The sequence below is a fragment of the Aythya marila genome (assembly GCF_965140915.1).
Source record: "Aythya marila genome assembly, chromosome: 9".
NCBI classification, from domain to species: domain Eukaryota; kingdom Metazoa; phylum Chordata; class Aves; order Anseriformes; family Anatidae; genus Aythya; species Aythya marila.
Window position 1 is genome coordinate 14,730,799 of NC_139050.1, and position 19,211 is coordinate 14,750,009.

Genomic DNA, 19,211 nt, shown 5'->3' on the forward strand with positions numbered 1-19,211 from the left:
GAGAAAAAAAATCCAACCTGATTATATTTGGCTCCTGAAAATGAAATTAAGAATGTGCTTTATTCAGTTTTATTTAACTTCTGATCACTCACTCTCCTTTATAAATCTTCAGTTTAAGTCAATGTTTTATATTATATGAAGCTTCCTGTTACAGCTTCAAAACAAAATCACATTTTTCACTTTGGAAAGACCAAAAAGGCATGCTATTTTTTTTTTTCTTCCTTTCCATTCCTCTACACTTTCAATTTCTGACCAGAGAAAAAAAAAGAAGTCAAAGCATACTCATCTAAGTAAACAGCTGCAGATTTCACTGATATTTTTTGTTTTAAAATATTTATCCAGAGGATCCCTGGCCAGCCATTCACAAGTCTGTGCAGTGTTTCTGTGGAAGTGCAAAACTCACCAAAAAGTGGGTATTTCCCTGTCCATGGAGAGGGGTGGGTTAATTTACATCCAGAGTCAGAAGGACACTCTTGATGTCTACAACAGGGTCCTTGCCACCCTGCATGGCTATCCATGTGTTCTTCCCTCAGGAGGGAACACAGGTACATGCCTGGTGAGCACTGTTCCATGCATCAGCTCTGCATGCTGAATCCACCCCCTGACTATTCAAACTAGCATTATGAAAGGAATCAGTCTTTGTGGAATGCATTAAGTTGGTTTACTCTAGCAAAATAAACATTTAAAGTGAGACGTGACATGTCCCTTAGATACATCTGATGAAATTAAAAGTTCTAATAAAAACCCAATTATTGATATAAGAGGGACTGCTAATATTTAAGCAATTTCAAAATGAATTATCTTTCTGGTGCCCATTCTGTGTGTGTTCTTGAGAAGCTGATGACATTTATTTTCCACTTCTTCTCTCTTAAAGAAAAGAGGGGGGGGACAGGAGCCAAGTTCTAATGGCATTTGAATGGGCATCCAGCCAGCTTCCCGCGAAACAGCTCTTGGGACATCTGTTCCTTCTACCATGTGGCTCAAGGCACGCCATCTTAATATAAGCATGAAGACAGCTTCTCTTCCTACTAGTTTTGGGATATATGAAGAATTTTCTTTTAATCCAAGCAGTTTCGGGGGAGTAAAAGGCCATTGTTGGGTATAAATTAGTTTAGCTCCTCTGACTGATTTATATCACCTGAGCACATGGACCACATCTTCTGTATGGCAGTTCTTGCCCTAGTCTTCCAGTTCTGTAATAAGTTAGCTCGGATCCCTAGCCAAGTAAGCTTTCAGAGTTTAGAAATGTGATGCATCTGATAAATGGCCATAACATAACGATGAACAACATAATTCGTGGCTACAGGGTTTAGAAATGGAGTATGGTAAAAGTAGTATCATCAGTGAGCAGGAGGAGGTGTAAGTCTAGGAACGGGTGGAGATGGGAAAATGTAATGAAGGCAAATTGGCAAACATCAAACATCGTAATTCTTCTGTCTTCTACATGAGAAATGTAGGAGCATGTCTGCCTTGTGCGGTTATATATGGCATAGAAAATCTACTATTTGCAACAGAAAGATTTAAAAGCATTAGATAATTTTCTTTTTTTTTTTTTTTTTTTTTTTTTAACATCACGCCCTGTGTACAGTCCTACCTTACCACAGCTAGTCCTCTTCCCCATCCCTAATTCTGGTATTTCAGGATTAGCAGAATTTTCAAAGCTTATAAGCTTTGAAATCTGCTCCAAAACAAGATGAAATATCCATTTAAAAGCATGACAACAGAGGCTTTAACTTATTCAAAGATATTTCCCATTTGGAGTGCAGAAACAGTTCTGAGAGTTTGCAAAATTTTGATTGACCCCCAAATGCTTTTAATAGAAGAAAACATTTGCTTCCTAAAACAACTTTGGCTGCCAGTTACCTATGTCAGATGCGTGCCCTTCTGTTTGCCTGCCTACCCACTCGCTCCCCTGCTCTGCAGCATGTTGCAGAGATGCTCTGCCATGCCTAAAAGCCATGACTGGGGCTGCTGCTGCCATGGTCTGCAGGAGGCTCCAAGGGAGCTTGGGAACCAGCAGTGGTCCTGCTCCTGTAATGCAGAGCACGACAGGGTTGTTGCTGTGCTCCCTTGGCATGCAAAAAAAGAGAGGTTTGGAGAGGTGGGTGCTTCCGAGTGGAACTTCCCACCCCCTAGTTCTGGGCATTATCACCCCGCTGCCTAATGAATGCTTTGAGGGGTCTGTCGCAAGTTTTCTGTGCAAGACAAATTGGCTGTAGAGAATGAATGATGATGCCCATTCTGTTTCATTATTTGCAGTAATATGCTCCATTTTTCAGTGGGGGGTGGGGGTGTAATGAGGGAAGGGGAATTACTTATAAATAGACTTGTTAATTACAGAGGGTTTTAGACTTTCATGGTAGTGAGAGCTGATAGAAATATAAGCCTGCCTTGTTTAGGGAGCTGCTCAACAGCAGAACTGTGCTGTAACACAGCTCTGTAAAGTCAGGTAGCTACGCTGGGGAGTGTTTATCTCCTCCTGGGACAGGGTCATAGCGTTGCCATCCTTGACTCCAGCAGTTCACAGACCAGTACCCACACTGGACTTTTCCATATACTGCTGAAGTCCTCTCCCCTCCCATGAAATCACAGAAATGTAGGCACTGGGTTTTGTGAGACTTCAGCACACACTGATACTGCACTGAATGTGGTGCTTAAAGGCAAGGTGTCTGGGGGTAGGGCTGGTTTCACAAGACTTGGTGTGCCTCCCTTCCAGGGAGCTGCCCGAGGGGAGTCTTCTAGCCTTCCTCAAGGAAGGATAGAAAAGAAGGAGTGTTCAACTGAAACCAGAACTCATGAATCCCTTTTTGGAGATAACCCTAAAACCAGCTTAGCCAGAGCACCTGACAGATATTTCAAGCAACACTGCTTTCTGTTCCTTATGTGTTGTTTTTTTCAGGTTTTTCTTCTGAAAAGGTATCCGTCTGTAACCTGTAAGCAAATCCACCGTTCCATGGTAATCAGGTTCCCATTACACTACCCACACCCTTTGAGCTCTTTTTCCTTATAAATCATGCAGTTCCTCAGACGTTGATGAAGCTCTTGTAGCCTGCACCACTGTCTGCAAGGAGCCAAGCACAATATCCCGAGCTCCTGGGACAGCATCCAGTGACCTCTCCACAAGCTGAAGCACCAAGGCTCCTGCCACATCTGGATGCTTTTGTCCTACAGTTCTCAGTGGAAACAAAGCCATGCTAATGTCTGATTGTGTAGGCTATTGACACTGTCGGTCCTTTCCCCATGAAGCTCATTGTGTTAGAAATGCACCAAAGCCTGACCGAACATTAATGTGTTTGCTCACGGGAAAGGTCTCTCACTGAGACACAGGGACTGTTTGGAATCCAGCAACGAGCTAAATAATTGAGAGGAAGTGGCTGCAATGCTTTAATCAATAAGATTGCAGTAAAATTGAGTATTGAAAGGTCTTGTCTTCTTCTGTCCTGCCTAGTGCTGCTTCCGAATGAGGAGCAGAGCTCAGGACCAGGGCGGTATCTCTTCCTGAGAGCCTTTAGTCCTTTGATAGCAGGGATCGCAGGGGTAGGCACACAGATGAGTTACGGTGCCTCATTCTGGCCATGGTCCCTGCCTATATACTCTTTTATTTTATGGTAAATCCAAGAAAGTGTGGCTAGGCTTAAATCTGTGTCAGGATAAACTAAACTAAGTTGTGTTGATCATTTGCCACGGGCAAAGACATGCACGCCTGCATTACCACAGCTCAGCTGGCCCACAGAAAGCTGTTAAGATACGCTAGCCTGAGCACGTGTACGAGCCCTTGGCATTGCAAAGGCAGTGATCAGACATCCTGATGGGTATATTTAGGCTTCTGGGAGGCAAGCAAGCTCAGTACTTTTTAAAATCTGCTTTCAACATTGACCCTGTGGCTGCAGGTCTTTCCTGTAGCTGGAAGCAAGCTGTTTGTTTCCAGTTCGATACGGTTTGTACGGGCTGGCCGTGGGGCAAGAAGCAGCGGCAGCCCCGCGGGGTGATGTCTGCCTAACCTTTGCTTTTCTTTTCCTTCCGCAGCCCTTTTCAATCTAATTCCTGTGGGTCTTCGTGTGGTGGCAATCCAAGGGGTGAAGGCAGGTCTGTACGTTGCCATGAACGCTGAGGGATATCTCTACAGCTCAGTGAGTACCTGGCACCTTTGGGCTCCTGGGAAGGTTTGGTTTTGTAGGGGGAGGGAGGAGACCCCGCTGGGACTTGGAGACAGCTTTTGTGAAAATGGTCACGTATCGGAAAACCTTTAAAAGCAGGAGTGGTGGGAGCTGCTGCAAAGCCATGCAATATTCACTTTCAAGTGTCTCCACGGAGTTTCATGGTAATATTTCCTGACCTGTGAAGATATACTTTGTGCTCCTTTGCGGAGTTACCTAATGTAGGTCACGTTGTAGAGGAGGCTATGCAGCTTGCTGGTTATATTCTGGTTTCCCATTTGTGAAATGGGACGGAGTGATTGCAATTGCTTCTGAATTGCACCCGGAAAACTGTTGGGGGTGGTGCCCCAATGGGTCATACTCTGCTTTTGACTGCAGTGTAAATGCACAGCAATACACTGACTTCATTAAAATGGTTCTGGACTATTCTGTTGGCAGAGTGCTTCAGCAGAGCAGAATTACCCTGTATTTGTGTGGTCTTTTTAATGCACATAAAAGATAAGTGAGGCATTTTTTACTGACTAATTCCCCTATAACTTTCTTAGATGGCATGAAAGGGCATGAGGTTATTCATAAGATTCTCATTTGAAGTAAGTAATTGATTTTCACAGTGAATAATTGATTCAGTGATTTATTAAATATGGCAGCCCTTTGCCAGAATTTTTATGCTTCAAATAACTTTGCTCTAGTTCTACATAGTAAGAAGTGATAGTTAATAATACTCTGCTCATTTCTGTGGTTATGATATCTTTAAAGCATATAGGCAAGATTTTAATCTCATCTCCATTTGTGTAAATTTACAGTACAATGATTCTGCTCTTGTCTCGGCATTTGCTGCGCTTTAAAAGCGTACGTGAGATCGGAGATAGGACCACCAAAAGGGTGACTGTGTAGCGTGGGGCAGAGGTGTCCATTTCCCTAACTTGTCTGCTGTGTGCCTTCCTATATACCTCTGGACCCAAGGAGATGCTGTACCATGTACTCAGCCAAAGCTGATGCTTGTGCTAGCTCCTACAGTAAGAGGAGGCTGCTGGCTCACAGTACAAGCAGTGTTGGGTTGTCTTTTGTCATTACAATTGCAGTAAGCGCAACATACTGTCACAGTTGCTGTTGTCACTGTCACATAAGATGTAGCTTGAAAAAGGCACGCCACTTCATAGCTTGTAGAGTAGCAAAATGGTACCACCAAAACGTGTTACCACAGGATATGCATAAGCACACCAGGATAGATCCACTGCTCTAGCTTTGATTTATGTCTCTGATAGCTGTCAATTAATTTTGCTTTAGGTTTCCTTGTGGGTATTCTGTGCAGCAAGCTCTTGGTGGCTGTATTTTGGGGTACTTCTCCTGCAAGGTCACTGACAAGGGATCAAAATCTTTGCTACCATCATGATCCAAGTAGCTTGAGATAAAAAAGGCTGAGTTGCACCTGTGTTTCCTGACCCATATCATTCATCTGCATTCCTGGTCAGTTTTAAACCTTTCACATGGCTGGGATTTCCCCCTTTCCCATGAGAGGTAACAAAGCTCGCTCTCCCCAGCAGCTCAGGGTAGAAAATGGCAAGTCAACGTGTTAGTATGCCTGGCGAGGTAGGTCTCAAAACTGGCTGCTTGTCAAAAAGAGACAGAGAGATCAATCTGGATCTCTGTGGATGCCAGACGCTTCCTGTTCTTTCATAGCCCAGTAAACATAAATGACTGCCTCTAAATAAATTACATTGGTTTACTAACAATGAAAATCTCCTTTTTTTGTAAAGCTATCAAGTGCTAAAGGTAGGTAGATCGAGGTAATACCAAGTGTGGTGTGGTGCTGCATTATCAGGCGGGCTTCCCACTAGACACAGTGTCACAGGGGTCAGGACTGAAGTTTTGCCCTGTACCTGTGCAGTGCTGGGAACAGAGGGGTCCTGGCCCAGAGCTGGGGCTCCTCGTGCCCCCAGTGCCCCTTACCTAGGAAAGCAGTGTGTGGCATTAGAGCCACAGCCAGCTGGGGTGGGTCTTTGTGGAGCATTTTCTGAACAAATATTGCAAAGGAGAGAAGAGTGTGGGGCTCAGGCAAAAGAAGAAATGGAGAGTTGGAAGCATGATGTTTGACATCTGAGACAATGCGGAGGAAAAGCTAGCTAGCACACTGCTAGCAGGTAGTGAGGCAATGAAGAGGGTAGGAGGGACATACCAAGAGATTTTGTTAGCAGGAGGACCATGTATCCAGGGAAGATATCTGCTATTTATGTGAATTGTCCTAAAAGGCATCAAATCATACGTGTATTGAAATGAAGGTGGTTTAATGGAGCCTGCTTATTCCCAGCAAATGTGCCTGACTTAAATGGAAGAGATAATAAGGGATGTACCAAGATTGCTAGTGTGGTTACTGAAGTGGACCTCGTTGCATGCTATGGCTTGATGGCATTCAGCTCTGTCTGAACTAATAAGAGAGTAAAGCTGTTAATTTCATAAACATGATTTCAGGCTTCTGTTTGTAGTAGATGGATGCTACTGGCCCATCTCTGCTCCAGGGGGATGGAGCTTCCTGCGCTGGTTTTATTTCTTGTTTTGACCGGTGGCTCTGTCTCTGTCTTACAACAGGAAATCGATAAATTCACTCTGCTTTGGAGCAGACCCCAAGGCGAGAAAGAAGAAAATTTGTGGATAAAGCCTGTTAGGAGCAGGGAGCAGAGGTCAAATCTCTCATAGCACCAAAGATGAGATTAGACCAGGATCCTATAAAACAACTGGATGTGGCTCAGAAGGTCTCAGCCTATCCAAGCAGTCTCTTTTGGATGCTGCAGCTTTCCTTGTGGGGCAGGGATCCTACTCCAAGCCAACATTTGGCCTGGCTGTGTCAGTCTCAAAGGCTGTGCCGGGGAATTGCTTTGACAGGACTGGACAGCCTGCTCCTCTCTGGGGCAAGCAGGCCCCCGGCCACGCTGCCTGGACCCGACTGCTGCTCACCCCGAAGGAGAAGGGGAACATTGTCCCCGTTCCCTTGCTTAGCAGACCCTGAACTACAGCTTTGCTCTGTCTCGGGCCATTTTCCTTTGCTGTTGTGCTTGTACCTGTTTTGTCCCCAGCCTTTTCTTAGGGATTTTTTGAAAAATGGGTCAATATTCCCCATAGCTACTGTTCACTCGCGCAGATCCACTGATAAATGAACTTTTTCTGCTGCTTGGCTGCTTCGCCTGCTGTCTGTCCCAGACTAGCCCAGCTAGGACTTGCTGTAACACCCTCAAGCCTGGGACGGCTTTCAGATAAAATGCAGCTGTCCAGGGAAATGGTTCTTTTTTTATTTTTTTTCCTCCTTTTGAGCCCAGAGTGTCTGTGTCTGTAGCTGAACACACCATCGCTGTAGGGTTTGGGTTTTTTTGGTGGTGTTTAATCTGCGTGTGCCAGCTGAGACCTTGGCTGACATCCTCTGCCCTGGATCAAACCAGAAGCTATTATCAGCCTGGTCTTGGAGATGGTTTGTGCCAGCTCCTTCTGAGTTTGGGCCAATGTGCTCTTGAACGAATGCATTTAGAATAAGCAGCCCTTGGAAAAAGCCTTCCCAGTGCCAATCAGCACAAAAGCAGAGCTGAGTGGGGTCTTGAAAGCCAGACTCAGCGAAAAAGCTCATTGCAGAAACATGCAGTACCCTCCTAGCCCAATGTGCTTGGCCACATCGATACCTTTAACAGCAAGTTTCTTCATTTATTTTGTGCCGTTAGAAATGGGCAGGGACGGTGTGGGGTTGGTTTGTTGCCTGAAGCCAACCCTAGATCCCCAGGCAGCTTTACAGGCTGAAATGCATTAGATGCCAAAGTTTGTTTGCTTGGGAAGCAGCTGTTTATGACTTCCGTGGGTTGTTTACTTACACTCGAGACCTGAGGTTTTTTCCAGACTAGCTTGCTTCTGACTCTGAGGTCTGCTGGGGAATTAGGTGCTGAGTAGGCAAGAAAACCATGTCTGGGTCTGAGGCACCTGGCTTTGCAGACAGCGGGATGCAAAAACACCGTCCTCACTGCAAGCTTGCAGAGTCATTGGTGATTTCCCATGGAGGTTTGTTGTGGTATGGGGTGGCTGTAAATTCCCTGATGGTGCACAAAGGTTTTTATCAGTGCCTGCTTTCAGGAGCTAAGCAGCTCTCTTGAGTATCCCCTGTTAGCATTTGACACCAAAGCAGCAACATACAGAATGAATGAAGGGCAGGGCGTTACGTGTACTGCCTCAGCTCTTGGGAAGCCGAGACCAAAGGCTGGTTGTTGCAGAGGATAGGGAAACACAGAATAAAGAGGTACGTCCTGCTCCAGTGACTTTACAGTCTGATCGTAACAGGAGCCACAGAACATGCTCTCCTGTCTACCTGTCTGGAGTTAATATCTTCCCTACCAAATTAATTCCTGCTTTGGTGTAACCTTTCTCCGTGGAGCTGAAGCAGTCCCTTTGCTCCTGGCTCTCAGCTTTGCAGCTCGGCTCTCCATTACCCCTGTTGCATCACACAGGAGTGTAGGGAAAGGATCTCATGAAAAATATTTTGTCTGAGGCACAAGCCTAGTTCTCCTGGAGCAGATGCTCATCATGGGCTTGTAGAGCCTCCCCAGACCCACCCAATCACTCCAAGTACGCCCAAATTGCAGCTCTCTGTACAGTATGTATAATTCAGTGGCGCTGCAGCTGGGATGGGATTTGCCCCAAGTGCCTAACGCTTCTCTTCTAAAATGTATTGCTTGCACATATTCCTTGTTGTTTAACTCTGAGTTCTAATTATTTTTGAAACGGCAAATCGTGATACATAATTTATTGGAAAGGCTGAGAAAACCTTAGCAGAGATATGGAATACAGAGGGAAAAAAATGGGTCGCTTACAAGAGCTCAGTATGGTTTTACAGTATAAACCTGCGAGTTTGAAATGCTGAAATTAGAGCTTGAATCACTTCAAAGATTCCTGCTAATAAGGGAATGATTATGCACAATAAAAAAAAAATCTAAACAGCACTGAAAAAAAAACAAGTCATGTTAAGAGCTCAGTGTGTCTTTTCATTTTCCCTTTCTCTGCTTTTTTATTCTGCTCTATCATTTTGCATAATAAACATGTCTTGCATAATAATAAACAAGCATCTGGGGAAGTATGTATATTAACTGTATTTTTTAATCTGCTTGTGATGCTGTAACTATTTCACTACTACTCCTCTAGGGTTGCTGCACTCTTATTTACATTGTTTCAAGATCAGGGGCTGGAATCAAAAACGCTGCATTCTCTCCCCTAATAGGCTTGGGTTGTTAAACTGCTTCTACCGATGCCATTTCTTTAATTCCTGGTTGACCTCCAGTCCTGCTTAGCTGATGGAGTCAGAAGTGCAGGTATGGCAGGCAGGTATCCTGCCTATCTCCTTTGTGCAGACTTTGTGAGCGAGCAGGCTTGCTGGGGGGATTCCCTGGTTTCCATGCCTCATTAGGGAGCCAGGTCAGCAGAGACAGAGAAACGTCTCCAAAGGCAAAGCACAGCGAGAGCCCAATTTAATGTACTTTTAATTTCCCTCCAGAGCATCCACTCTTCTTCACTGGTGGTTTAAGGGGGCTCGCTGAATGGAGGCATTAACTGGGAAAGCTCCTCCTGTCCCCAGGCTTCATTATAAGAATGGAGGGAGCGAAATGGAGTCATGGGGCAAGCTGTTGTGCTGAGGAGAGCCAGCCCCTGGGAGCAGATTCCTGCCTTGCATTGACTGTTCCTAAAATACAGCTGATAAGTGCCCTGGCACACCACCCTGGTAGCTTGGAGACTTATAAACACAGCTATCAATAGCAAAGTGGTCACTTTTCCCCCTTTAGGTGCTTCCATCCTCATTGTCTGGCTGCCCTCCTCTCCCCGAAGCTCTCCTTGGGCCCTGGCAGTATGAGCTCCCTGCCCCCTGTGTGAGTGGTGGGTGCAGGGGTTGTTTAGGATGTTACAAGAGCAAGCATGGCAGAGTGATTGACATGTGCCAGAATCGGGCCTGACCTCACTTGGCAGGACCTCCTGGGCTGCTCGTCAGACCCAGAGGGCCGGCAGGAGCGCTGGGGTGCTGTGATGCTGGGGCTCTGTGGGCACGTTTCCCACTTGGTGCCTTCCTGAGGGACCTGCGACCCCAGGACATCCCTAGCACAGCACCACAGTGAGGCTCCCAGCAGGACGGTGCTGCTCTGCTCCTTGTCAGCATCACAGGTGGATTGGGTCAGCCCTTGTGTCTGTTCAAGCCTGAGGCTGTTGGGAGACCAAAATCGGTAACAGCAAGACATTATCCCTTGTTTTTTGCTAGCTTATGTAAGAACAGTGCAAATTATAAAGAATGAGCGTGCTCCAATAACAAGTGCCTTCCCTAAGCCTGGGTTGTGCAGGATATTTAGAAATGTGTCATGCTCCATGTAATGCCATCCAGAGGAGAGTGAATGGGGCATTGCCCCTTGTAAGCAGTGGTCTGTCAGTATTGGGACGCATTACGAGCTTTTGCTGAAATTTCATTGTGGAAGAAAATCGGGGAAAAACACTCCAGTGGTGCTGACTCATCTCATTTTGACACTTCCCCAAAGAAATGTTACAGATTCCGATTTTGAAAGAACTTCAGAGTGTTTTATATTGCTTTACCGTTCCTAATAAAATCAGAACAAAATGTTGAGATTTTGGTGGAGCATTTTGATCCCACATGACTTCCTGCAAGCGTGAAAGGGGGAGGAGGGTAAAGTGCTGGTGAAGGGGATTGCTCCAAACTGTAAGGGAGGCAAGATGAGGAATCTCAGAGAGAAATCACACTCATGGCTACCATCTTCTGCACAACCTTCTTGCTGCTGATTTCCTTGAGTCCAAGCTTTAAGCTTTGATCAGTAGGCAGGCAAGTCTTTGGAACAGGTCCCCAGCAGCGGTAGGATTGCACGCAGCCTGCCCATTTTTCTCCCGTGCATGGTGTGCAATCAATTAACCACTGCAGGGGAAACAACGAGGTTGAAGCAGAACAGAACGGTCGATGCAATCCAATCTTCCAGTCGGATTTTGGAAGGGAATTCTAGAAAACGTCTGGACGGAGAGTAGGGTGGCGTGCAGGGAAGCCCTAGTTAGCAGAGGGGACGTGAGCAGAGCAGACTGGAGCAGATCCTCCAGCTGCAGTGTGCAGGGGATAATGCTGCCACGGATGGGGACCGCTGGTGGCGGGGACGTCCACGTTGCTCTTGCAGATAACTGAGTCCTATAAAGATGAACCTGGGTAACTGGGGTTTTTGAGTTGTGTTTTGAGAAAGGATATTTCTCTCTGGATGGGCCGGGTAATGTTTTTCTCTGTAGGCAGACAGCATTTATTAGAAATCACGGGCCCAGGCTGCGGCTGGTGTTCCACCTTGCTGTGGAGTTGGTGTGGCAGAACGTCTCCAAGGGTTGCTCGGGGTTATGCTGTATTTGCTTCTTGTGTTGTATTTTCAGTATCCACTCATGAGAGATGCTTTTATGTGCCTGTGGCACGGGCACTAGCCTACAAGAAACTAAGCTGAGAACTGCCAGACTCATTACATTCAGACCAACCCACCCTGTCAGGAGCGAGGGGTCCACAAAACCAACAGCTGTCTGCTTTACGATGCGTCAAAATGCAACGGTGTCAGGCCTGGTAAATGGAGCTGGCAGGTCACGGGAAGAGCTGCCTGGCTTTCTGTCTCCTCGTGGGCAGCCCTGAAGCTGCAGGGGCTGAGCTGGGCAGGTAAGTGCTCAGGCCCACTGTGGCTTCAATGGCAGGTCTGGGTTTTGTTGGTGCTGGCACATTTCTCCAGCCCTGGTCGCTCTGGAGAGGTGGTGGCTGCACAATTCCCTCTCCTTTCCTTCCCTTTGCATCCTGCTGGCTGGGTGATGCAGGAGCAGCCAGGATCTGAGCCCTTCTCCCTGGGCTATTAATTTGCTTTGCCTCAAACTCGCCAGCTTGCTCGGCTTTTTTAATGCCATTTATCCTGTGTCTGTTCTGCCCATAAATAGGGACATTGTCTCTTTTCCACAAGCGAAATCTCAACAAATCTCCAGCGTGTCAAAGGTGGCAGTGGGATTATTAACATTTTATTTTGTGGTGGAGGGAGGATAAATATTGTCCTTCCTGGCAGGTTTTGAGCGAGGACGTGTTTGGCTGAGGTCAGGCGTGTGTTAATGAACTGATTCGGATCTCCTTTCTGATAGCTCCAAAGTCAAATATAGAATGGATAAAACTAGTGAATGGCATGCCTCTGCCAAACAGTGACTAATGGCTCTGGAGGCGAAGGCAGGAGATACGACAGTCATAGGCAGGCTGAAAAACCCAAGAAGAAACCTTCCTGACTGTGTGCATGTAATTAGAACTGGGAGCCAAGCGACAGCAAACTTTTTAGGTGGGGAACATGGTTGGATTGTAATGTGGTTTTCCAGGGGAAAGGAAGAGAGGTGCAAAATACTTGGGCTGGTTGGATCAGTGGGGAATGTAGCATGCTGCAGCAGAAAGGGTGGGGTGGGAGCCTGGTTGTGCTGTGAAAACATACCGGCGTGACTTGCAAGGCAGAAATAATGTTCCTGAAGTCGGTGGAAGTGTGGAAGCGGTGGAAGTGTGCCTGGGTGCTTGGCTGAAGCTGTGCTCCCGGCTCTCCCTTGCAGCAGGGATGTGGGCTCTGGGGATCGCCCTCTGCTTTTGGCTGTATCTTCTGGCACCTCCTGAAAACGCCAGAAAGGAAAGCCCCCATCCACCCGCCTTCTCTCTAAGCCAATTCCTCCATGAAGCCAGGAGTGGGGTTGATCTGTGTGTGCTGTGTGGCACAGGGTGCCTTGCCAACAGCACTGTCCAGGGGCATCCCAGCAGCAGGCAGGATGAGACCCGTTCCCATCCCTCCTGAACCATGCCCAGTCCATGCATCTGGCCTTGGGGTGCATGGTGCACCGAAGAAACCCTACAAGGGCTTTTCTGGACGTGCTGGTGATGGCTGAGCCCAGATCTGGCCCTGTGGCAGTGCTCAGGAGAACAGCAGCAAGCACCAAAGGCAGAGCCCGTCCTCTCCCACCCGCTGGATATGCTGGCGCAGGGTCTGACTCTGCTTCATAAATATTTCTGACCCTTGTGGAAGGCTCAAAATGTAAGCCCTGAGTGGAGGGGGTTTGTTTGTTTTGTTTTGCTTTTAGATTTGTTGGTTGTGTATTCCCGGAGTATTTAATTATATTATCCAACTTGTAAATTTTGAGGGGATGAATAATCTAAGTAGAATCTGGACTTAAAATAGCTTTTTAAAAATACTCTGCTGCAAAGCCTTTTCTTGTTATTTTTTTTTTTCTCTGCAATGGTACAGGAGACTTGAGATCGGGGCAGACAGAATGTTGAGACATAGGATTAGGAGAAAATGAGAGATTTTGAAAATTCCAGTAGTAAAAGGCAAGCCATGGCCTATTTTGTGTCAAAAATAGGAGGAGAAAATCATGGCTTTGCTGAACACAGCCCAGACAAGATGGTTCAGACCAGAGTTAGGAATCTGGACTCCTGGCTTGGTCCTTATGTTCCAAGCTAAAATGAAGTTTCTCTGCTGCACCAGCAGTCATCTGTAGACTTCCCAGGACTAGAAAACCAAGTAATTGCGGTTGGAATCATTCCCATTAGTCCCTGTATGGTGTATTATTCCCGTTTCTGCCTGCAATTAGGCTACGTGTTTGATCTTTTATTCTTGTGACTAATTTCACTTACCTACGGTTTTTCTGTTCTTTAGTTACATCATCCAAAGGCTTCTGCTGCTCACCTTGTTGCCTTCTTCTTTTTCCCCTTCCTTAACCACTTTTCACTAATCTTATACTGTGTGGTTTTGGACTACGTACTGAAAAGATTCGTCTCGGTGGGTGGACACTTGTAGGCTTCCCCTACAGCTTTTGCAGGACTAAAAAGGGGATCTTTTTCCCCACTGACGCACTACTGATCCCATCCTGTGATGAATGGAGGGAGCTACACTCTGTGGAAAAACCCAACAAGCCTTAAAACTTTTAAATTAAATTAATTATCCCTCTCTGACATTGATAAATATCCCTCTACATGAATATTGGGTTAATTTGGTGTTTTGACACCTGAGCCATCAAGAAGGCAGTCAAGAGACTATGAGAGTGTCCTGCCACCTCTGGCATACTGACAGTGTCTGAGGTGCAAGGAGTTGTGCCTGGGGAGCAATAATAGGGTTTCATGCTGCTCTTTTTTTTGTAAATTATCTGAATCCCAGGAAGCTGGAAGTATTTTGGTATTCAGAGCAATGTACTCTCTAATCCCCCAAATACATACCTAGGCACCAGCCCCATGCTAAAAGCTTTCCAAAATATGAATGCCCTCTTGACATAAATAAGACGTGGCATGAAGATGGTGAGTCTTCGTATCTCCTCACCACTTTCCTCCTGGGAAGGCTGAAGGGTTGACTTGTCTTTATAAGAAGCTTCCTTGGTCGGCTGCACTGAAGGCTGCACATCGAATGCATTATTGATACCCGCGCGTGGGAGTTGCATGCACACATGCACACATTACAGCCTCCCAGATGCTGTCTGGAGCACTGCAGAGGAATTACTGCAGCTGGGCAGAGATTGTCTGCTTCTCTCTAAAGCCTCGAAGATAGAAATCAGCATGAATCTCCTGCATAGCCTTTTCTCTTTCCACCATTAAATCATTGTAAGCGTGAAATAGAAGAGGGAGGAAAATACAGCCTCGGGGATTTTGAACAAGTCTGCTAGGTGAGGAGGCACTGAGAGAAGTGATGTCCAACTTTCTAGACACGTGCAAAACGAGCTGAGCAGCTGGCTTCGGGGTAATTGTGCCATTCCCACAAGCACAGTCGCTGTGCTGGGCGATCTCTTTCCCCAGCAGGAATCTCTCCTAAGCAGGAGTTGAGAAGGGCAATTCTCTGCATCCCTGCCGCAGTGTTCAAGCCCCACGTACTCATGCCAGGCATCTTTAAAATGACTGTTTCCCCTTCCTGGTGGGTGGAGGAGCTGAACGGCAAGCTCTGATGGGCAGCCAGGTCAGAGGTGCAGTGCCACTTCAGTCTGATGGGAGCACCACTCAGTGCTGTCAGCATAACGCAGGGCCCAGCCTGTGGCTCTCCCATACCAGTTAGAGTCCTTAAAATGTAGTCCTTTTGCCTAAAGAAAATCCCATGATTGGCCTTCAGGATAAGGCAGGTCTGAGGGTGTCTGGGTCATCTGGATCATAGGCAGTAGGAGGAATTAAGTCACCTGGGGTTGCAGAGGCCCCAGAATGAATCTGTTATCATTTTCCTCGGCGTCGCTCCGGGGCTCTCCCACAATCTCAGATAATTCTCCACTTCGTTGCATAGCTAAGGAAACCGAATGAAGGGGAGTGGTGTGACATGCTCAAGGTCATGCGTGGAGGCTGGATTAGTCCTTCTTTTCTTCCTGATCCTAATTCTTTGCCTTGATCAGAAGCTCTCTTTTGTATCACTGTGGTTATTCAGGGAACTGGTGCAGCAGCAGCAGCACAACTTATGTAGTATCTTGAGTCTGAGCAAATCAGTCTGCTTTGAAGGCTGTGTAGGCAGGGCTTGCTTCTCCCTCTCTGTCTTCCCATTTTAATTCTTTTCTGGCTCCTCAGCGTTTATGTCCCTAGCAATCTTCATTGAGGATAATGGGAGCAGGCAAAAGAACCACAAGAGAGCCGTACTCTGCCAGCCATCTTCCCTTGCACATCTTAATACCATATGTCAAGTGCAGTTGCTCAGAGCTCCACAGATCTCTCTTTTTCAGCCGCCCAAGGAGCTGGGGCTGTTTACGGTGTCAGCTTCACAAGATGGCAGGCGGAGAACTGGAGCCAGCTCCTGAGGAGCTCCGGATTGCAGCCGTGCTCCAGAAAGAAGCACTTGTGCTGCGGTGGTGCCCCAGGAGCTGAGCAGCCAGGTCTCACAAGGAAACTTTGCAGTAACAAAATCAGTCTGTTTTTTTCCAGACGTTTTAAAGACCACGTATCAGAGGTGTTGGGCACCCAGTGAATAAGTGGTTATCTCATAGGAATAATCGGGTTTGCAAATTGGAAATTATGTCTTTTGTGAAGTCACAGCAAGACCTACTTTTCTACTAGAAACCTCAAACCAACTTCCACCAAAGGAGATTATCCAGTTTCTTAGAATAAGAAAACTGAAGTGTAGAACCTTTTCTACCTTTTCTCCTTGCAAGACGCCTGTTGGTCACACTTCTCTTTGGTCTGTAACTCCTTGGTTGCAAAGCAGGCACAGGATCCCAGAGGCCCAGGTTTTTTGCATGATCCTGGCTAATTCAAAGTGTTTTTTTGAATTTTCCTGTAGCCCTGTGAAAATGTTGGCCACTGGATACCAAGTGCAAGTGTCTCAAACGTTTTACTTTGCAACAATCTATTTTTGGAAAGAGCTCCAAGTCATAATTTCTTAGAGTATTTTAATTACAGTTTTTTATATCTCCAGGAGTTTCTTCCAAAGAACTTCTTTGTGAAGGTTTATTATTCAAATTTGGAAGGGCAGAAGGAAATCAATTTCCTCCTTCAAAACTACCTTTTTTCACCTACTCTACTTGCTTATCACTCTTTGCCTTGCCAGGATTATTCTAATCAGATTTCACATATGGAAAAAAAAAAAAAAAGACAAAAAGAATTCCTCTCTTTCAAGTACTCAGTAGGCTTAAGTAAATTAAGACATTGCTCAGATTCTGCTCACTGCTGTGGTTGTGAATACAATGGAGGGTACCTAGTGTGGTTGGGGGAAGAATGGTGTCTGATGTGTGCTTTTTGTCCCAGGAGAGAGACCAGAAGGCAGGACTGAAACCAGCCTCATCCTTGGAGGTATTTTGGTTAACCCTGTGTTTCTGGGCTGCAGACCTACCTGCCAGGCATGTAGACACAGCCCAAACCAGCAGGGGCGAATGGTAGCGAGCAGATGCTTGTGTTACTGCGGGTAGCACTGCAGGAAGATGTTCTGGAAGCCAGGCAACCAGGCCTGCCAGCCTGGTGCTTCACCACCACCTCTTTCACTGAGCTGATCCAAAGGGGAACCAAACGTCTGTACTGCTTGAGTGGTTTTGCAAATCTGTCCTCAGCCTAATGCACCAAATAACAGCTTGCAGCAAGGCCAGCACGGCTTCTCTGCATACAGCTTATTTCTGATTTGGCAGCTGTTTAAGAACTTTATTTGCTGTACATGTCAAGACTGATAGCACTCCTATGGGGGCTCTGACCTTGACCATCCTCCTGTTCTTCCTCAGTGAGCTCATTACAAGCTCCTAAATTGTTGAGAAGGTTTTGCCATGAGCTGCAATGAAAGTGCCTTTCTGTAAATGCTGCTACAAGGAGGTAGGCTCACGCTTCAGCGTGAGGTCTGGGCTTATGTACGTGGTAAAAGAGGGCTACTCTGATACTATTTCTGTTCCTTTGTACGACAACCTGAGTATTTCTATTGAGTTGGACAGAAATTAGATCCGTATTCTGTAGGGGGGTTTCTTCTTGAGTGTGACTGCAAAATGGTTGTGCTCATAGCCAGAAAAAGGACAGTGCACAGGCTACCAACAACCACAGGTTACTTTGGAGGTGCAGGGCACAGGAAACTTGTCTTTAGAAATAATACAGACCTGCAATCAAAATGTTAAAAAAAAAAAAAAAAGTGTCCCTATTTTGCAGACGGAAGCAGTTCTTGTCCTTAGGGTGCTAGTGGGGCAGTTTGTAAGGTCCAGCTCCTTGCTCTGCCACAAACACCTTGCCTTCCTCAGGCCCAGTCACACAGGATTCAGTGGAGCTGCCTAAACCTAGATATTTATCTCTCTCCGCGATGAGCCAGCATATTCTGCCTGTCCCCAAGAAAACTGTGGTTCTCCCATAGGTCTCGTGTCCTACCTGCCAGCCCTGTGCATGTCTTGCATGCCCCAAGACATCTCAAATAATACTAGAAACTTACATTTAGGTAACCAAATCAAGCCCTTAATTTCTCTGCCTCAGCCGCTCATCTATACGGTGAAGATAAGATTTCTTTCCTACTCCCACAGAGGCAGTGTGGAGATAAGTGTGCTAGAGATTGACAGGCACTCGGGTGCTACGTTGAGGGCACTGTGTAAGAGCTTGAACAGATAAGAGAGCGACTACATGACAGCATGAGGGTGTTGGGTTTTTTTTTGCTTTGTTTTTTACCTCAAAAGATTTTCTCCTTCACATGTCCTTTTTCTATCAAGATGCTAGTGCTGTGAAACAGCAATGAGCTCACACGAGCCTCTCACACCTGAAGCCTTCCTGGTTGACATTGCTCCAGATTTAGCTGTGTTTCCATCTGAATTCAGCCATCGTGGCCCTGCTTGCCCCAAGTTAGTCAGCCACAGAAGTGTGCGTATGCCTCAGCAGCACTTGGAGGGAGCTTTCATTTGGGGTATCTCTATTATTCATTAAAAATGAAAAAAAGAAAAGAGGCTCTTGGTTTTTAGGTCTGCCAAGTTGGAATGGTGCAGTGAAGTAGGGGAAATCATTGTTTGACTTAAAAATGGAATAAATTGACCTGGCACCACCTAAGAGAATCAGCCGGGAACCCAGCTATCTTACTTTTCAGCTAAATCACTGCTCTGGCACCTAGTTACTTCATTGCCAGTGGTGCTGTAAATACTTGCTCCCTGTGGTTTCAGCGGGATTTCAAAGTAATCACCATCCCTGCAGTTCTTTCCCCTTTTATTTACAGACTTCAAAAGCTCAGTTTCATGCTCATCATATAGGACTCTGTTTCCTAACATCCATTTGGAGACTGTCCGAAAGAAATTTTATACAGCCCACAATCTTTTCAAATCTGCTTACCAGAAGTCTGCAGAACGTGAGACCTAAATAGCGCAGGCACTTTGGAGAGTCACAGCTATAGACGCCACTGAAAACTAGGGCAGGGTGTTAGGTAATCTCCTTCCTCAGGTCTCCCCTGAAAATTTAAACCATTATTATTTACAATAAAGTACTCCTGTGTGCAGTGGGAGAGGTGGAGAAGAACAGGAGTCTGGCAAGACGTCCATGCTTACCAGCTCAAGATTTAGGCACACAACTGAGTAACAATGTACATTTTTTCTAAAGACTCTGAGAGAGAGACTACA

The 19,211-nt window shown here is 46.2% G+C and overlaps 1 protein-coding gene across 3 annotated transcripts in view; it reads left to right on the forward strand.

Moving 5' to 3' along the window:
• FGF12 (fibroblast growth factor 12) overlaps positions 1 to 19,211 on the forward strand; it is a 205,963-nt gene that overhangs the window by 133,759 nt on the left and 52,993 nt on the right. For all 3 annotated transcript variants that reach the window (XM_082767169.1, XM_082767170.1, XM_082767168.1), the window contains one exon: positions 4,027 to 4,130. In XM_082767169.1, coding sequence (XP_082623295.1) covers positions 4,027 to 4,130 — 104 coding nt within the window. The remainder of the gene's footprint in view (positions 1 to 4,026; positions 4,131 to 19,211) is intronic.